At 42.3% G+C, this 18,297-nt stretch overlaps 1 protein-coding gene across 2 annotated transcripts in view; it reads right to left on the reverse strand.

The window, feature by feature from the left end:
- Positions 1-4,108: 4,108 nt before the first annotated feature.
- Positions 4,109-18,297, reverse strand: part of RPA2 (replication protein A2) — a 32,779-nt gene continuing 18,590 nt past the window's right edge. For both annotated transcript variants that reach the window (XM_075850547.1, XM_075850548.1), the window contains exons 5-9: positions 17,621-17,695; positions 16,474-16,587; positions 10,035-10,154; positions 6,473-6,567; positions 4,109-4,628 (exon numbers count right to left, since the gene is read on the reverse strand). In XM_075850547.1, coding sequence (XP_075706662.1) covers positions 4,544-4,628; positions 6,473-6,567; positions 10,035-10,154; positions 16,474-16,587; positions 17,621-17,695 — 489 coding nt within the window. In that variant the 3' untranslated portion in view covers positions 4,109-4,543. The remainder of the gene's footprint in view (positions 4,629-6,472; positions 6,568-10,034; positions 10,155-16,473; positions 16,588-17,620; positions 17,696-18,297) is intronic.

Raw genomic sequence — 18,297 nt, forward strand, 5'->3', positions numbered from 1 at the left:
CATGAGAAGGGCATCAGGCAGCGCTCGACCTGGGGATTCCGGCCCTAGCCCATGACGTCGCTGTCCATACATGGATAGTGACGTCAGGGGCTTAGCATCGATAGCGCTCTTACTGTGGACTGGAGGAGTCAGACGTCAACGTCCATATATGGACGGAGATATCAGGGCTTTCAATAAGAGTCCCAGAGCATTGTCACTGTCAATATATGGACATGGACGTCAGGGGCTCCTCAAGTCCCTGGCCAGAGCGTTTCCCATGCTATGGCTGGGGACTCCGGCATTGCAGCTCCTGACATTACTGTCCATATATGGACATCAGGAGCTTCCCCGAGCGCAGCACATCCAGTGGGATACGTTGCTACCTACGTATCAGAGGAATATGTTAAGAATCCTCCCCACTTATACCTCTGACGGAAGGAAAAAAACCACAATGTGAACCTGGCCTTGTGTGTGCTGATCAGCTATTTAAACTATGAACGTACTATGTAGCATAATGTATAGGGGCCTGGAACAATGTTTTGTCATGATTTATGCCATCTTTTTTTATAATATATACTGGATATACTTTAATGTGACTCATAATCTGTGCAATTCCATTGAAAAACAAAACTGAAATCTTTTAGGGTGGAAAAACAAAAATAATGTGGTTGCATAAATATGCACACCCTTAAACTAATACTTTGTTGAATTACCCTTTGACTTTATGACAGCATTCAGTCTTTTTGGGTAGAAGTCTAGCGAGGCACATCTTGACTTGGCAATTGTTGCCCACTCTTCCTTGCAAAAGCGCTCCAAATCTGTCAGATTGTGAGGGCATCTCCGGTGTACAGCCCTCTTCAGGTCACCCCACAGATTTTCAATGGGATTCAGGTCTGGGCCATTTCAATACTTTGATCTTCTTTTAGTGAAGCCATTCTTTTGTGGATTTGGAGGTATGCTTTGGGTCGATGTCATACTGGAAGGTGAAATTCAACAGCTTTTTAGCAGAAACCTGCAAGTTTTGTGCCAATAGACGGATATTTGGAACTGTTCATAATTGCTTCCACTTTGCCTAAAGCCCCAGTTCGAGCTGCAGAAAAACAGTCCCAAAAGCATAATGCTGCCTCCACCAGGATTCATTGTGGTGTATGGTGTTCTTTTGGTGATGTGTTGGCTTTGCGTCAAACATACCTTTTAGAATTATGGCCAAGAAGTTCAACCTTGGTCTCATCAGACCATAACATGGATGTTTTTCTGTTAGAATACGATTCTATCTTGCCACCCTACCCCACAGCCCAGACATATCAAGAATACGGGAGATCGTTGTCACATGCACTACATAACCAGTACCTGCCAGAAAGCCCTGCAGCTCCTTTAATGTTGCTGTAGGCCTCTTGGTAGCCTCCCGGACCAATTTTTGTCTTTTTTCATCAAGTTTTAAGGGACGTCAAGTTCTTGGTAACATCACTGTTGTGCCAAATGTAATCCACTTCTTGATGACGGTCTCCACTGTGCCCCATAGTATATCTAACGCCTTCAAAATGCTTTGGTACCCTTCTCCTGACTGATGCCTTTCAACAATCAGATCCCTTTGATGTGTTGTAAGCTCTTTACGGACCATGACTTTTGCGGTCACATGCAATAAAGAAAATGTCAGGAAAATCCTAATAGAACAGCTGAGCTTTATATGGGGTTACTCAGAATCACTTTAAATAATGGCAGCGGTGTACTAACTACTATTTAACATGAGTTTAAATGATTGGCTAATGCTGAACACAACCACATCCCCAATTATAAGAGAGTGTTCACACTTATGCAACCACCTTATTGTAGTTGCGTTATTTTTTCCCCTCTAAATGATTTCAGTTTGTTTTTCAATGCAATTGTACAGATTATGTGACATTAAAAAGGTGGAAAAAGTTCTGAAATGATTAATCTTGTACTGATTTTTTGACATTACACACCCGTTTAAAATGACCGGTTTTTGTAGACTTTTTATATCCACTTTATACATTTAAACACGTACATTTGGCACTACAGAAACACACCATCTATAGAATAAAGGGTTGGGACACACCTCGTAATCATTGAATTCATAGGTTTCAATCAGTCTCATTGCCACAGGCGTATAAAATCAAGCACCTAGCCATGCAGTCTGCCTTTACAAACCTTACAGCCATTCCTTCACAAAAGATCTCACTGAATTTGTGCGTGGTACTGTAATAGGATGCCATCGTTGCATCAAGTCAGTTCATAATATTTCTTCCCTCCTAGATATTCCACAATAATCTGTGTGGTAATTTTGCAAAGTGGAAGCGTTAAGCAACCACAGCAACTCAGCCCCGAAGTGGAAGACCACAAAGTGAAAGAGCAGGGCCGCCGAGTGTTGAGGCACATAGTGCATAAAAGTCACCAACGCTCTGCTGACTCAATAACTGCAGAGTTACAAACCTTCTTTGGAATAAAATCAGCACAAAAACTGTGCGGCTGGAGCTTCATGGAATGGGTTTCCATGGCTGAGCAGATGCATGCAAGCCTTACATCAAGCCAAGCATTGGATGGAATAGTGTAAAGCACGCCGCCACTGCACTCTGGAGTAGTGGAAATGTGTTCTGTGGAGTGACAAATCACGCTTCTCTATCTGGCAGTCTGATGGACGAGTCAGGGTTTGGCCACTGCCAGGAGAACATTACTTGCCTGACTGCATTGTGCCACCTGTAAATTTTGGTAGAGGGATAAAGCTGTGGGGTTGTTTTCCAGAGGCTGGCATAAACCGCAAAGTTCCAGTGAAAGGAAGTCTTAATTCTTCAGCACACCAAGACATTTTGGACAATTGTATGCTTCCAACTTTGTGGCAACAGTTTTGGGGAAAGCTGTTTTAGCTGCAAAAGGAACTCTACTAAATATTAATGCCTATGGATTTAGAATGGCATTTCATAAAAGCTCCTGTAGGTGTAATGTGTAGGTGTCCCAATACTTGTGTATAAATGGCATATAAAGCAATAGCATGGAGATTACACAGCAGTACTGAGCAGTGTAGCGGTGAATCCAGCACTACAGTGAGATAATACTAGGAAGCTGAAGCAGTGTCTGTCTCTCACCCTGCTTACTCCTCCAAAGACTTCTATGGGCAGCTGTAACCAGATGCTTCAGTGGGCTGATGGTCTGTCTCTCCTTGAAGAGGCAGAAAAAGCAGTAAACTCAGTGACTGAACAATTCGAAAAAAAAATAAAAAAAATAAAATAGGAAAGGAGCCTGATCAGTGGAGAAAGAGGCATTTTGCTCTAAGATATATTAGTATAAAGTGTCTTATATTTACATATTATTTTATACAAAGTTTGTTGAAAAGTTAATTTAAGAGGTCGCCATGAAGGGACTTCTACAGTTTGATCAAAATGTTTACTAAGAACCTCATGTTTATGAAATTAGCTTAGCAGAAATAGATCAAAAAGAGACCTTGTATAATAGATGATCAATATAGACCTCGTTCACATCTGCTTTGGAAGCTCTGTTATGCACCTCCGTCAAAATTATCAAACAAAAGTGCATCATCATGTTCTACTGTTTACAGTAAAACCAAAAAGACACCGACAGAACCCATTAGGGTATGTGCACACACACCAATTACGTCCGTAAGTGACGGACGTATTTCGGCCGCAAGTACCGGGCCGAACACAGTGCAGGGAGCTGGGCTCCTAGCATCATAGTTATGTACGATGCTAGGAGTCCCTGCCTCGCTGCCGGACAACTGTCCCGTACTGTAATCATGTTTTCAGTACGGGACAGTTGTCCTGCAGTGAGGCAGGGACTCCTAGCGTCGTACATAAGTATGATTCTAGGAGCCCGGCTCCCTGCACTGTGTTCGGTCCGGTACTTGCGGCCGAAATACGTCCGTCAATTACGGACGTAATTAGTGTGTGTGTGCACATACCCTTAAAGTCAAAGGTGTCCGTTGTACAACGGAACCAGTGCTTCAGGGATTGTCGTTCTACTCCTCAGAAGGAGCAGAACGGAAACACTGATGAAGGTATGAACCCAGCCTTTTTCTACAGTTGCGGCTTAACAATGATTAGCCAATGATTATGTGAACAGGCCCCAAGTCTTTGGTTTGGTGAAAAGTATACACTACTTCGGAAAGATTTTTTTTATTCTCATCGAGTGTGATGAAACAAACTATTTACAAGCATTTTTTAAAGTCCTTTTATGGGGTGAGTTAAAGGGATTTTCGAAGGAATCTTTTTTTCTCCTTGCAGAGACCAAGTTTTCTCATTTGCGATTCTACCACTGTCCAAAAGTGATATCTGAATAGTTGTGGGACCATAATTGCAATGGGGCAAGTGTCTTTTTACGTTAGTCTTTTGTTAAAGAGAAGTAACGCTCATAAATTCCCTTTGGAATCGGCTTAAAAATAGAGCATTTCTCCAAATGAGGGGGAAAAAACAAAAACCCAGAACCCAGCCTGCTGTATAAATGGAATAATTCAGAGCAGAAATTATAAAAAGGCATCAATACTGCAATCGGATTGGGGAATTCCTTTGTTCCTCCTATCCGTAACTTGTTCTGATCAATCACCATCTGTTGACTTAAAATGGTCGTCATCCACTGTAGAATAAATGTGGCCTTCATTGCTAAGGAACTCCACAGCATGTCTAAAATGAAAAAACAAAAACTCTGATCATTTATGTTACACAATCCTGAATATCACTTTAAAAATATGAAAATCAGAAGACCCATTAAATTAATTTCACCACCCCCCTACCCTCTCCCACATAACAGGACATGTGGCCAGATTATCAGAAGCTAAATTCATTGAGCTTTCCAAATTGTAAGGGTATGTTCACATGCAGTGGTTTCAGACGTAACGCGGGCGTTTTACGCCTCGAATTACGCCTACAAACATTTGCCCATTGCTTTCAATGGAAATTACGATGTTCTGTTCCCACGTGCCTTTATTTTACGCTTCGCTGTGAAAATACGGCACGTAAAATGACAGCTCGTCAAAAGAAGTGCAGGACACTTGGGACGTTTTTGGAGGCGTTTTTCATTGACTATTGAAAACAGCTCCAAAAAAGGCCGTAAAAAAACACGCTGCGAAAATCGCGAGTGGCTTAAAAAAACGTCTGAAAATCAGGAGACGTTTTCCCTTGAAAACAGCTCCGTATTTTCAGACGTTTTTGGTCACTGCGTGTGAACATAGCCTAAGAAGGATGCTTGAAAACTGCAGATGCAGGTCTAGGGCACAGGAAAAGACACAAAAGCGGCTGCAGACTGCCCAATGCAGGAATAATCATGACACGTGGGCAAACACTGGCCCATTTAAAGAAAAAAAAAAGGAAACAAAGTTGACTATATGGGAGCCTAAGGCCCTGTTCACGCAGAGTTTTGACACGTTTTTTGGACGCGGAAAACGCGACAAAAAACGGCTGAAAATGCCTCCCACTGATTTCAATGGGAGGCGGACGCGTTTTTTTACCGCAAGCGGTAAAAACGCTCGCAGTAAAAAGCGACATGCCCCATCTTCCCATTGACATCAGTGGGAGTCAGAGGAAGAGTATTTCGCAGCGGTTTTTGCCCGTGGCACTCAATGGGCGCGAGCGAAAAACACGGCAAACGGCATGCAGGCAGATGAAAATCTGCCTCAAAATTCCAAACTGAATTTTGAGGCAGAACTTTCTTCCTGCAAAAAAACTCTGTGTGAACCCAGCCTAAGGCCCTGTTCACGAGTTTCTTGCAGGTGGAAAATCTTCAAACGGAATTTTGAGGCAGATTTCCCTCTGCCTGCACGCAGATTTTCGCCCACGGCCAGAGCGCCATGGGCATAAACCGCCGCGAAATATGCTTTCTCTGCCTCCCATTGATGTCAGTAGGAGGTCAGAGGTGTAAACGCCCGAAGATAGGGCATGTCCCTTTTTCCCGCAAGCCGGTTTTTCCGCTCGCGGAAAAAAAACACCTCCGCCTCCCATTGAAATCAATGGGAGGCATTATCGGCCATTTTTTGTCACGTTTTGCGCTGCAGTTTCTGCGTAAAAAAAACTCTGTGTGTACTCTCCCTTAAAGGGGTTGTCTGGAGGCACAAAAAAAGTAGGACATTGGTCTTTTCATTTAAAAGTAAAGAGCTCACTAAAAATATTTTATATTACCAAAGATGCCCTGATCGCTGGTGAGATGATCAGAAACCTATGATGCGGTCACAAAAAGCTCCTGGATGTGTTAGGATACAAAACCAAGAAGAGTGGATAGCTGCAAAAGGGTGGCCCAACATTAATTCTCATGGTTATGGCATGAGATGTCCAACAAGCTTACATAGGTGTGATGTCAGGTGCCCATATTCTTTTGGCCAGATGTATATACCCATGTGGGTTTCTATCTCTAATAGTGGAATGTTCAATATCATAAAAGATTATAGTAGGCACACAATTCTACTATACCCCAAATCTCCTGTTGTCGGGTTAAAACGATGTCGCCATGAAGTATCCATATTTATCTTACTCACTTAATGGTAGCAACGTTCATTCCATGAAGCCTCGCCTTCAATTCATCAAAGCCCATGCCTTCATTTCCTTTGCAGCTTTTAATTAGATTCAAAACCTATTGTAGAAAGGTAAAAACACAAAAAAAAAAAAAAAACACACACCAACGACATTAAAACAAACTATTCTACAAGACCAGAGTGCAGACAAGAGGCACCTTTCATAAAAATAGTTAAAGAGGCTCTGTCACCAGATTATAAAGGCCATATCTCATACATAATCTGATCGGCGCTATAACGTAGAGAAGTGTTTTTTATTTTGAAAAACGATCAATCTTGAGCAAGTTATGCACAATTTTAGATTTATGCTAATTACATTTAGACAACTGGGCGTGTTTTTACTTTTTTACCAACTGGGCGTTGTAAAGAGAAGTGATTGGTCAGCGTCATAAAATGAATGGAGAGAAGTGTATAAGGCTGACCAATCAGCGTCATACACTTCTCTCCATTCTTTTCTAGCAGCACTCACAACACAGCGTGATCTCGCGAGATCACGCTGTGCAGTCACATACTCCCACATTAACTTTACCAAAGTGTCTTGAGAGTGAATAGACATTGCTTTCAGCCAGGATGCGATGTCTATTCACACACCCCACACTTCGGTAACATTTCTATGATTGACAGCACATCGTGATCTTGCGAGATCACGCTGTGCAAGTTAAGTCCCACAGAAACGTTACCGAAGTGTCAGGAGTGTGAATAGACATCGTATCCTGGCTGAAAGCGATGTCTATTCACTCTCAAGACACTTTGGTAAAGTTAATGTGGGAGTATGTGACTGCACAGCGTGATCTCACTACATCACGCGGTGTTGCGAGTACTGCTAAAAATGAATGGAGAGAAGTGTACGACGCCGATTGGTCATCTCTTTACAATGGTCAGTTGGTAAAATTGTAAAAACACGCCCAGTTGTCTATTAAGAAAGTAATTAGAATAAATCTAAAATTGTGCATAACTTGCTCAAGATTGATCGTTTTTCAAAATAAAAAACGCTTATCTACAAAAACACTTATCTACATTATATTATGTAGGCAATACGGCACGTATAATCTGGTGACCTCTCTAAAAACTAACTCAACTTTCAAAAGAGTAAAGTTTTGTGTTGCCATAGCAAGCAACAAGGTTTTATACAGATTTTTTTTTTATGCATGAGGACCAATATAACCAGGATGGAGTAATGCACCCTTACGCCAGTCAACCTGAAGTGCGCTGGAGCACTCCTCTTAATAAATTTGGCACATTTTTGCAATGAGCAGATATAGTTTGGTGCCAAATGCTGGTGTAACTGAAAGTAAACCGGTCAAGCCATTTGAGGCCCCACCGCTCCTGCTAAACCACGCCCACTTCAAGTGTTGAGGTGTGAACAGCTGGAAATTATAGCACAAATAAATCATGCACCATAATTTGCGACTCGTCTAGGACATAAAAATCTTTAGCTCCTTACTTTATATTTAGTGGCTCTTTATTTTGAAAAATAAAATAGATTATCTTGTGCAGTGCATGGTTCATTTAAGCAGGGAGCAGATTCAAAAACTGGAGCTTTCAGCAAAGTTAAAGCTGGCCAGACGTGAAAATAATCCTTAAAGAGGCTCTGTCACCAGATTTTCAAATCCCCATCTCCTATTGCATGTGATCGGCGCTGCAATGTAGATAACAGTAACGGGTTTTTTGTTTTTTTAAACGTTCATTTTTGGCAAAGTTATGAGCTATTTTATTTTTATATATATATATATATATATATATATATATATATATATATATATATATATATATATGCAAATGAGCTTTGAAATGGACAACTGGGCGTTTTTTTTTCGTTATGTCCAACTGGGCGTGTATTGTGTTTTTAACTGGGCGTGTTTATGTGTATGACGCTGACCAATCCGTGACCAGTGTCATACACTCATCTCCATTCATTTACAAGCAGCACAGCGTTCTTACTAGAACGATGTGCAGCCACATACACAAGTGTCCTGATAATGAATACACATGAAATCCATCCAGAATTTTCTTAGGTCTCTTTTTTTAATACTTTACTGGCACCAGGATAATGGCAGTTGTCTGTCTGACGACGTCCATTACTAAAGCGGGGCTTAGTGTTAGCCAGTAAAAAGGTTGAAACTAACCCCCCCATTATTACCCCGGTACCCACCGCCACCAGGGGTATCAGGAAGGGACGGGTACGATCCAGTACACGACCATCTGTAGTGATGGCCGGGCACTTGGGCAGCCGCAGTCTGGTATTATGAGGCTGGGAAGGGCCAAAAACTGTGGCCCTTCCCACTTTTGTAATGCTAGGCTGCTGCGGTGTTGTATCTGGCTGGTTATGAAAATGGGGGGACCCCATGTCTTTTTTCATTTTTTATTTTTTTTAAATAAAAAAATGCTAATTTTTGGGCGTGTCGTTAGGAACCCCACTGACTCTAGAAACGCATTTTATGCACCAAAGAATTGATCAAACGCTTTATTTAAGCAACATGTTTTTTTAAAACCGCTTGCGTAAGAAACAAACTGCTCGCTTTCCCATTGATGTAAATCGAAAGCTTAATCAAGCGTTTGACACTTTTTTTTAGCGTGTTTGACGCATTTTGTGTGCGCTAATTGCAAGTTTTTTGGCACATAATTAGGACACCCATTGACTATGGGAACATTTGGTGTGTTTTACGTGCAAAGGAATCGACTCGCCATTTTATTTACACAAAGCGTTTTTTAAAAACGCATGTGTAAAAAAGGTCGTTGTATGTACTAACAGCACTCCTTACCAATTATGTAAATGAAAAACGTAAATCAAGCTTTTTTTGATGCGGTTTTTGGCACGTAAAATGTGCTAAAAGACCATGTCAAATACACGCTGTGTGAACCAGTCAACTGAAAAGTCATTCACCACAGGGTCTCCCCTCTTCATTTTCATAATTCTTAGCCTTTTGGTGTGTTCTAGAGCTTCTACCAGCTGCACTGCAAAAGTATTTCCAAAATGGGAGCCGGACAATGCTTAGCAGTTTGAAGACACCTTTTCCTGTCTTGTAGCCAAAAATAGGGAGGGGGTGAGATTCCCTCCCACATTTACAGCAGCTGAGAGACAGGATGCTTTCCCTTATTGACCTTGCTGTAATTCTGGGACGTGCTCCCTCTGGTGACCAACATGTAAAATAATTTTTTTAATACTTCCAACTTTGTGGAAGAAAAAAAAAAAATACAACTTTAATCAAAGTAACTTACTTAGAAAAATTGTTTCATTCACGACACATTCCTACACCTTTGCAGGGCATTTAAAAAAATAAAAATAAAAGCCATGTAAAAGGTGTACATAGCCATTATATATGGACTGATTTTCAAATAGATAATGATAATCATTCAGCCTAGTGAAGATAAATTTAAAAAAATATTATATTTAACATTTGATTGTAACCCAACTATTACTCATTACACTGGTTGTTCCGGTTTTAAATTCTGTTAGATTGAGGCCACATTTGTAGGTCTATGGCTAGCTTTATAAAAGTAACTGATCCATAAACCTTCCGATTACCTGACCCTGATGTGGCGTCAGTCCATTTGTCTGCATATCATTTCCTCCCGTCAAGCTTCCTCCAGTATTTTCCATCCGTCCAGGTGTACTAAGCACTGTAGAAGGCCCACCACCTCCAGACTACATTGGAAAAAATAAAAAAATAAAAAGGTCAAAAACACTATATGGATCTCATTCAAGACTACAGTAGATGTAATCCCTAAAAGTTCAGCCTATTTTATGGCAATGAAAAAAAAACAAAAAAAACAGTGGCAATATTACTATCCATATTACTAAGAGCCATAACGCTATTTTTCCATCAACATAGCTGTAATTGTTTTTTTTTTGCAAGGAGTTGTCATTTTTTATTGGCCCCATTTTGGATTATTTATATAAATTGATTGACTTTATCAATATTGTGAGGTCAGATACGGATTTTGGACAAGAGGGCCTGGCTCACAACCCAAGTTCTAGTTCATCCAAAAGATGTTCGATGGGGTTGAGAGTTCAGGGCTCTGTGTGGGCCAGACAAGTTCTTCCACACCAAACTCAACCAATAATGCCTTTATGGACCTTGCTTTGGGTACAGTCATGCTGGAACAGAAAAGGGCGTTCCCCAAACTATTTACACAAAGTTGGAAGCATACAATTGTCCAAAATTAGGGTTTTCCTTCACTGAAACTAAGGGGCCTAGGCTAACACGAAGTGCAAACCCTATAGCATTAGTCATCTTCCACCAAACTTTACCTGTCTGACTGCATTGTGCCAACTACAGGCATTCGCCAAACCCAGACTCATCCATCAGACTGCAAGATAAGGAAGCATGATTAGTCATGCTACAGTCCAGTGGTGGCGTGCATTACACCACTCTATCCAACGCTTGGCATTGTGCTTGGTGATCTAAGGCCCCATGCACACGAACGTGCTTTTGCGGCCGCAATTCCCCCGAAAATCCACGGGAGAATTGCGGCCCCAATCATTTCTATGGGGCCATGCACACGACCGTAGTTTTTACGATCTGTGCATGGCCCGGGAGCCCGCACCGCAGAAAGAATAACAGACATGTCTTATTACGGCCGTCTTCTGCGGTCCGGGCTCATTGAAAATAATGGCCGCGGCCATGTGCATTGCCCGCGATTTGCGGGCGGCTTGCGGCTGACAGTCCGCAGCCGGCCGACCCGAAAATCACGGGCGTGCACATGGCTACGGTCGTGTGCATGAGGCCTAAGGCTTGCATGCAGCGGGTTGGCCACAGAAACCCATGCCATGAAGCTCCCAAACGGGGTAGGCTGGCTGCATATAAACTTTTTATTTAGTCCGCCACAGGTATAGTATCTAGCAATGGCCCCCTTGCCTGATTGAACCCTCCTGAGATGGAGATGTTACGATAAATAAAACAGAAAACAAACAGTGTTTTTAGGCCCTGTTCACACAGGTTTTTTTTACGTGGAAACCGCATCGCAAAACTCCTCAAAAACCGCCCGAAAATGCCTCCCATTGATTTCAATGGGAGTTGGATGAGTTTTTTTACCGCGAGTAAAAAAAACGTGTCGCGGTAAAAAGAAGCGTCATGACCCATCTTGAGGCGGTTTCCGTCTCCAAAACCCCATTTCAATCAGTCAGAAAGGCCCTGTTCACACGGAGTTTTTTGACACGTTTTTTGACGCGGAAAACGCGTCGGAAAACGCGCCAAAAACGACCCAAAATGACTCCCATTGATTTCAATGGGAGACGGAGGCGTTTTTTTACCGCGAGTAAAAAAAACGCCTCGCGGCAAAAAGAAGGGACATGACCCTTCTTGATGCGGTTTCCGCGTCCAAAACCGCATTGAAAGCAATGGGGACACGTCAAAAAACACCTCGAACTAGTGAGGTGTTTTCTGACGAGTATATTGCCGAGTGTTTTGCAGGAGTCGTCTCCTGCTGCTAGTCCAGCCCAGAAAGGGGCTGTCATTTCCTGTCTGCTCGTGGAGCCTGAAAAACATCGTGGACAGAACTCAGGGATACAGAAAACCGAAGTCCTGCATCCAAATCGAATACAAGTAAGTGCAATTGCTCCTATGTTCCATACATGCTATACATGTATGGAGCTGTGCATTTTTTTTTTTATATTTTTTTATTTTTAATTTTTTAATTTTGTTATGCAGTTGTTCATGTATGTCATCTCTTTTTTATTTTTTTTTAACATTTCAGGAACAGAAATGACGACAGCAGAGGTGTACCACCGAATGGACATTGATGTTGGGAAATTGATTCAAGAAGTAAGTATACTTTTATTTTTTAATGTGGGCCTGTTCACATCAGCGTGGTTTCCGCTGAGGGGTTCCGTCGGTGCTTTCAGTCAGGGGAACCCCTCAACGGAAAGGCAAGTGTGAAGTGGTGACAGATCCGTTGCTAATGGTTTCTGTTTGTCCCCGTTGTGCAAAGGGTTCTGTCGTTTCGACTGAACCAATACCGCAGTGTAGGGAATCCCATTAGCAACGGATCCATCAGCATTGAAGTCAATGATGATGCAAACAGAAAACAATGTTTTTTTTAATGTGGGCCTGTTCACATCAGCGTGGTTTCTGCTGAGGGGTTCCGTCGGTGCTTTCAGTCAGGGGAACCCCTCAACGGAAAGGCAAGTGTGAAGTAAGTTCCGTTTGCATCACCATTCATTTCAATGGTGACAGATCCGTTGACAGAAGGATGTCAGGCTGGGTTCACACGACCATGTTACGTCCGTAATGTACGGAACGTATTTCAGCCGGAAGACCCGGACCGAAGACAGTGCAGGGAGCCGGGCTCCTAGCATCATAGTGATGTACGACGCTAGGAGTCCCTGCCTCGCTGCAGGACGACTGTCCCGTACTGTAATCATGATTACAGTACGGGACAGTAGTTCCACGCAGAGGCAGGGACTCCTAGCGTCGTACATCACTATGATGCTAGGAGCCCGGCTCCCTGCACTGTCTTCGATACGGGTCTTCCGGCCGAAATACGTTCCGTACATTATGGACGTAACATGGTTGTGTGAACCCAGCCTCATGCGTGTGAAAACCTCGGCAAAAACAGCCTGAAAAACCGCCTTGAAAACCGCCTCAAAAACCACGTCAAAAACCACATCAAACATGAAAACCTCCAGGGTCAGTTTTTACAGGAGGAATTTTCCTCCTGCAAAAAACTCTGTGTGAACAGGGCCTTAGAAGAAAGAGTGACCCTTGGGGAAGCTGTACCTCCTAAAAGAAAAATGACTGTTTTGAAAACAACAAAAATAAAATAAACAAAGCTGTAAAAATGGCTCCTGGAGCAAGAGCTGAAGCTACCCCTTTGAAAGGTAGAAATACTCGGAAATGGCTCTGACACCCACAGTACCCGAAGCAACGCTGAGGTATGAACTGATCTATTAGAAGCCTGCATTTTGAACAGCAGCCCTGCTCCTAATGTCCGCCTCCATAAAGAAAGACTCCCTCCAGGTAGGCTATGCAGCGGTCTTGGCCGGGCTGATAAGCCGGTCAGGATCATGTGACCGACAAGGGGCGTGGCGGCTCATGAATTCCCCGGCACTAAAGAAGAAAACCCAGCCTGTGGGCGTAATAACACAAACGTCAAAGCATGGCCCCTTGTGTAGGTCTCAGAAAGTTACCGGTGGGGTGGGGTGGTGGGACAGAATTCATACATACCCTCTCGGGTGTGTGCACGGTCACCTCTTCAGTAACCTTGCACATACAGTGGGGTTACTGGCACCCCACCTGCGAAGCAGAAAATTAGGTTAGGTGACCAGCAGTGAGGGAAATTAAGTGCAGAGAACAGCCTGGTATCCTGGAGCCCCCAGGGGGCTTCAGTAAGCTGGAGACCAGACTAACAACCCACCTGTGAAACATCACAGCAGCAGATCTGAGAATCAGGTCAGGTCTACAAATTTAGCCAGTGTCTAGGAAGTATATGGCCTGCCTGGGCGGAGCCAAAACTCTTCTTACCTAGGGTCAGCCTCTTCGTGTCAAGGGCCTATGCCCATTCTGCTGTGTCCTCCAATAATATTAACAAGAAATAGGGTATATTTTTAGTTATTTTCCCATTAGGGGGACAAAGTTGCGATCACTTAAACGCTTTGGAATACCTGGTCAGGCAATAATGCTTGGGATTACTGTGTTAGGCAACATGCACACGGGACGGAACATTTTCAAGATTTTAACAAATCTCATCCACATGCTGAGAAATACTTCCCGCACGGAAATCAAAGCATGTCGCAAATTTTCAAATCGACAGCATGCTCATTCTGTTATGGATGTTCACAGCGGATTTCACCATAGAAATGTTGAAATCTGAGGTATTTGAACGTAACAACCTGCAAAGTGTGTGGATACCCTTACACTGACAGGCCTCTGGCATTGCCTAATAGGCTTATACCTATGGCAGGCCTGGGGCTTAGGCTCCTAGTTGCCACGGACAACTGTGCGTACCCTGTGACCGTTTCAACATGTACACAAAGGGAGGTCCCCCGCTATTTGTCAAGCTCCTGAGATGCCACAGTTGAAAGTGACGATCTCCTTGACATAGCTGTATGTCAGAAGCTTTAAAGAGACTGTCACCAGATTATAAGTGCCCTATCTCCTACATAATCTGATTGGTGCTGTAATGTAGAGAACAGTGGTTTTTATTTTGAAAAACGGTCAATTTTGAGCAACTTAAAGGGAATGTGTTGCCAGCAAAACATGATTTTTTTTTTTTTTTAGTTAAACAATTAGTGTATAGGTGATTAAACATTGTTCTAATTTTTTTATTTTTTTTCACGAGTCAGGAAATATTATAAATTGGATTCAATTGGATTCTAATTTATAATATTTCCCATTGCTGGTCACTAGATGGAGCCATTCCCAAAATTGCAGCATTGCATGTGGTAAAGCAACCACATTGCTTTATGCTGCAAAATTGGGTAAAAAGCCCTCGCTCTAGTGAGCTCTCAGCATCCCCCCCTCCTTTATCCTGGCTAGTGCCGGGAGAAACGAGGGGTTTGAACGGTCTAACCTCCTACACTGTGTGTCGCCATTTTTTGAGCTAACACACAGTGTAGAAGGTTTACATACAGTAGTAAACACACACTGAACACAAACATACATAGAAATCCCTTACCTGCTCCAGTCGCCGCCGCTCCCTCCGCTCTGTCTGCTGCCGCTGCTCCATGTGCACAAGTCCGGAAGCCGCGACCGGAAGTAGTAATCTTACTGTCCGGCCGCGACTTCCGGTCCACAGGAAAATGGCGTCGGACGGCGCGCATTTCAAATTGAACTGTGTGGGAGCGGTGCATGCTCAGTTCACACAGACGGCGTACACCATAGTGACTGCGAACGGGCCCCGTTCGCAGTCCCTATGGGACTGTGGCTGCCGTATTCCATGTCTGTATGTGTCGTTAATCGACACATACAGAAATGGGAAAAAAAATGGCAACCCCCATAGGGAAGAAAAAGTGTAAAAATAAGAAAAAGTAAAACACAAACACACAAATTAATCCAAACGTTTTTAATAAAGCACTAACATCTTTAACATATTAAAAAAAAAATTGTGGTAACACTGTTCCTTTAATGACCAACTTGGCGCGTTTTTTACTTTTTACCAACTGGGTGTTGTACAGAGAAGTGTATGACGCTGACCAATCAGTGACCAATCAGCATCATACACTTGTCATTGTTCCAGCCCAGCTTCTTTCACTGCACAATCACACTAGGCTGGAACAATGAGAAGTGAATGACGCTGATTCGTCACTGATTGGTCAGCCTCATACACTTCTTTACAACGCCCAGTTGGTAAAAAGTAAAAACACGCCCAGTTGTCTATTAAGAAACGAATTTGCATAAATCTAAAATTGTACATAACTTTCTCAAAAATGATCATTTTTCAAAATAAAAAAACACTGTTCTCTACATTACAGCGACAATCAGATTATGTAGGAGATAGGGCACTTATAATATGGTGACAGAGCCTCTTTAAGGGGTAACAAAGCTCATATCCCTCAACTATAAAGTAATATATTTGAGTAATATTTAACACCCCCTTCCCTGACTACTTCCCACACTGCAGCTATTGGCTAAAGCTGCAACACACAGACTTCCTCCTCTTCCTAACCCATGCTTGTACTACGCACACAATACAGAGAGCTCTAGCCTCCATTTTAGCAGCTTACTAAAGCATGTTGACCAGAAAGCAGGGAGAATAAAAAGGCAATTTTAGTTATTGCCTATGGTTTTAAAGATCTATACTGCACAGAGCACCATGAAAACGTGCTTTGATAGAGCGAAAAAAAACAAAACGGGAAAGAACGAACAGCCCTGGTATATCAAGTGATCCTTTATTTTACTAATTATGACAATTTGCCAGAAGTTGGGATAGATTGAAAAGAGAATACAATTATATCAGGCATGCTCCATATCCATCAAAAGAACAGAAAACAATACACCAATCTTTTTTGTTGATGGCAAACTTACCGGACTCTGGACATTGAGACTCATGTGAGCCTGGACGACTTCCAACATATGAGATACAAATTCATTCATGTCTTCAATAGGTGCAATCTTAAAGGCAACAACACTTTTCTTATTCTGGTGAAAAATGGAAAATTACAAGTATTAATTGCTTCAGCTAGTGTCTAAAAAAACAACAAAAAACCACACATTTTGCAAAATACACCCAACCTTGAATTTAGTCATGGGAGAATGTGACAATTCACAATGACAAATACTGCAAGTTTACTTGCAGTTTTTGGCTTCGTTCTTGTAGCCAAAGCCAAGAGGATCCAAAAGGATGGAAAGGTATAGAGAAAAGATGGCGCATCACCTTTCTTTGTGTCCACCCTTGTGTTTGGCTTAAAAAGCAAAAAACAAACAAAAAAAACAAAAAACGGAGCCAAAATAAAAAACTGTGTCCAAACTGCGTGTGTGGTCCTTGGAACAAAATTAAAAACTGGACTGGTCCAAATACAATATACAACACCACAAGCCCAAATTATAAACCAATGCCCAAACTACTACCATAAATATCAGGATAGCATCCAAGGATATAGTAATTAATTTATAAAACACTGTTGCAGATTAGAACAAACCACGGCATATTCAGAAAAAGCTAACCCATCATTCTAAACTTTTGCAGGCAGCATAGCACAGATTTTTCTGGGCCTTCAGTTGAATGGACTGTCCAGGATTAGAAAAACATGGCTACTTTATTCAACAAACACCACACCTGTCCATGGGTCACCATTAAAAAAACAAAAAAAAATAAACCACACTATACTTTTTCGCTTTCCTACAAGGAACGGGCAGGGCAACGTATACCAGTCGGCAAATGCCAAAAATGAAACTTTCGGCAATAGTAGGGCCCACAGGGGGTCTCTGGACATCTTACGTGGGAGTATTTCCCCAGCGCATACCCCAAACATACACACTCAACGCAGTGTGAACATAGACTTGAAGACAAGTCAGCATTCTAGAAATGGGCATCGATAGGTAATTCACCAATACACCACCAGGCAAGTTTGGTCCTATTAATGCATCTAACCTCAGACAATTCTGCTTTGACCTAATTACCATATAAAATGATGCCCGTCTTTCATGAAAACTACCACTATAACCATTCTACCTGGAATGAACGCAGATGACCAGATACTTTCACATAACTCCCAGGTGGTACTACCACATTTTCATGGCTTGCTTCCTGCAAATACAAGAAATGAATACATCAGAATTAAAATAATTATCCTAGATTATACAAATATTACAATATTCATTAGCACAAACACCATTAGGCAATTTCTGGTTAGCATACAAAGATTTATTTTTAAATAACTTTTTTAGAAATGTTTTTATATAGTTTCCAAGTTTTGTTCTATCACAAACAAATATGTAGAAGGAAGGATTGTTTGAGTACTCACCGTAAAATCCTTTACTCGTCCAGTGCATTGGGTGTCACAGACTGTGGGTATATGCTGTTACCACTAGGAGGCTTAACACTAAAAATGAAAGAAAAAAAAAAAAGTGGCCCCTCCTACAGACACTGAGCTATTCAGATCTGTCTGCAAGCAATAGGAGAAGCCGAAACAAGATCAGAAAATGTCTAAACGATAGAGGAGAATCCCTCCAACCCTAAAAACCTCGAACAAATGGGTGGGAGCTGTGCCCCCCCAATGAACCGGACGAGAATAGGAAGGATTTTACGATGAGTACTCAAAAAAATCCGTTACATTTGGGGGGGGGGGGGGGGCAATGGGACACCCTAAAGCAGTCCCAAGGGGATGGAAACAGAAGAGAGGGCATGAC

This window comes from Rhinoderma darwinii, chromosome 2 (genome assembly GCF_050947455.1).
Source record: "Rhinoderma darwinii isolate aRhiDar2 chromosome 2, aRhiDar2.hap1, whole genome shotgun sequence".
NCBI classification, from domain to species: Eukaryota; Metazoa; Chordata; class Amphibia; order Anura; family Rhinodermatidae; genus Rhinoderma; species Rhinoderma darwinii.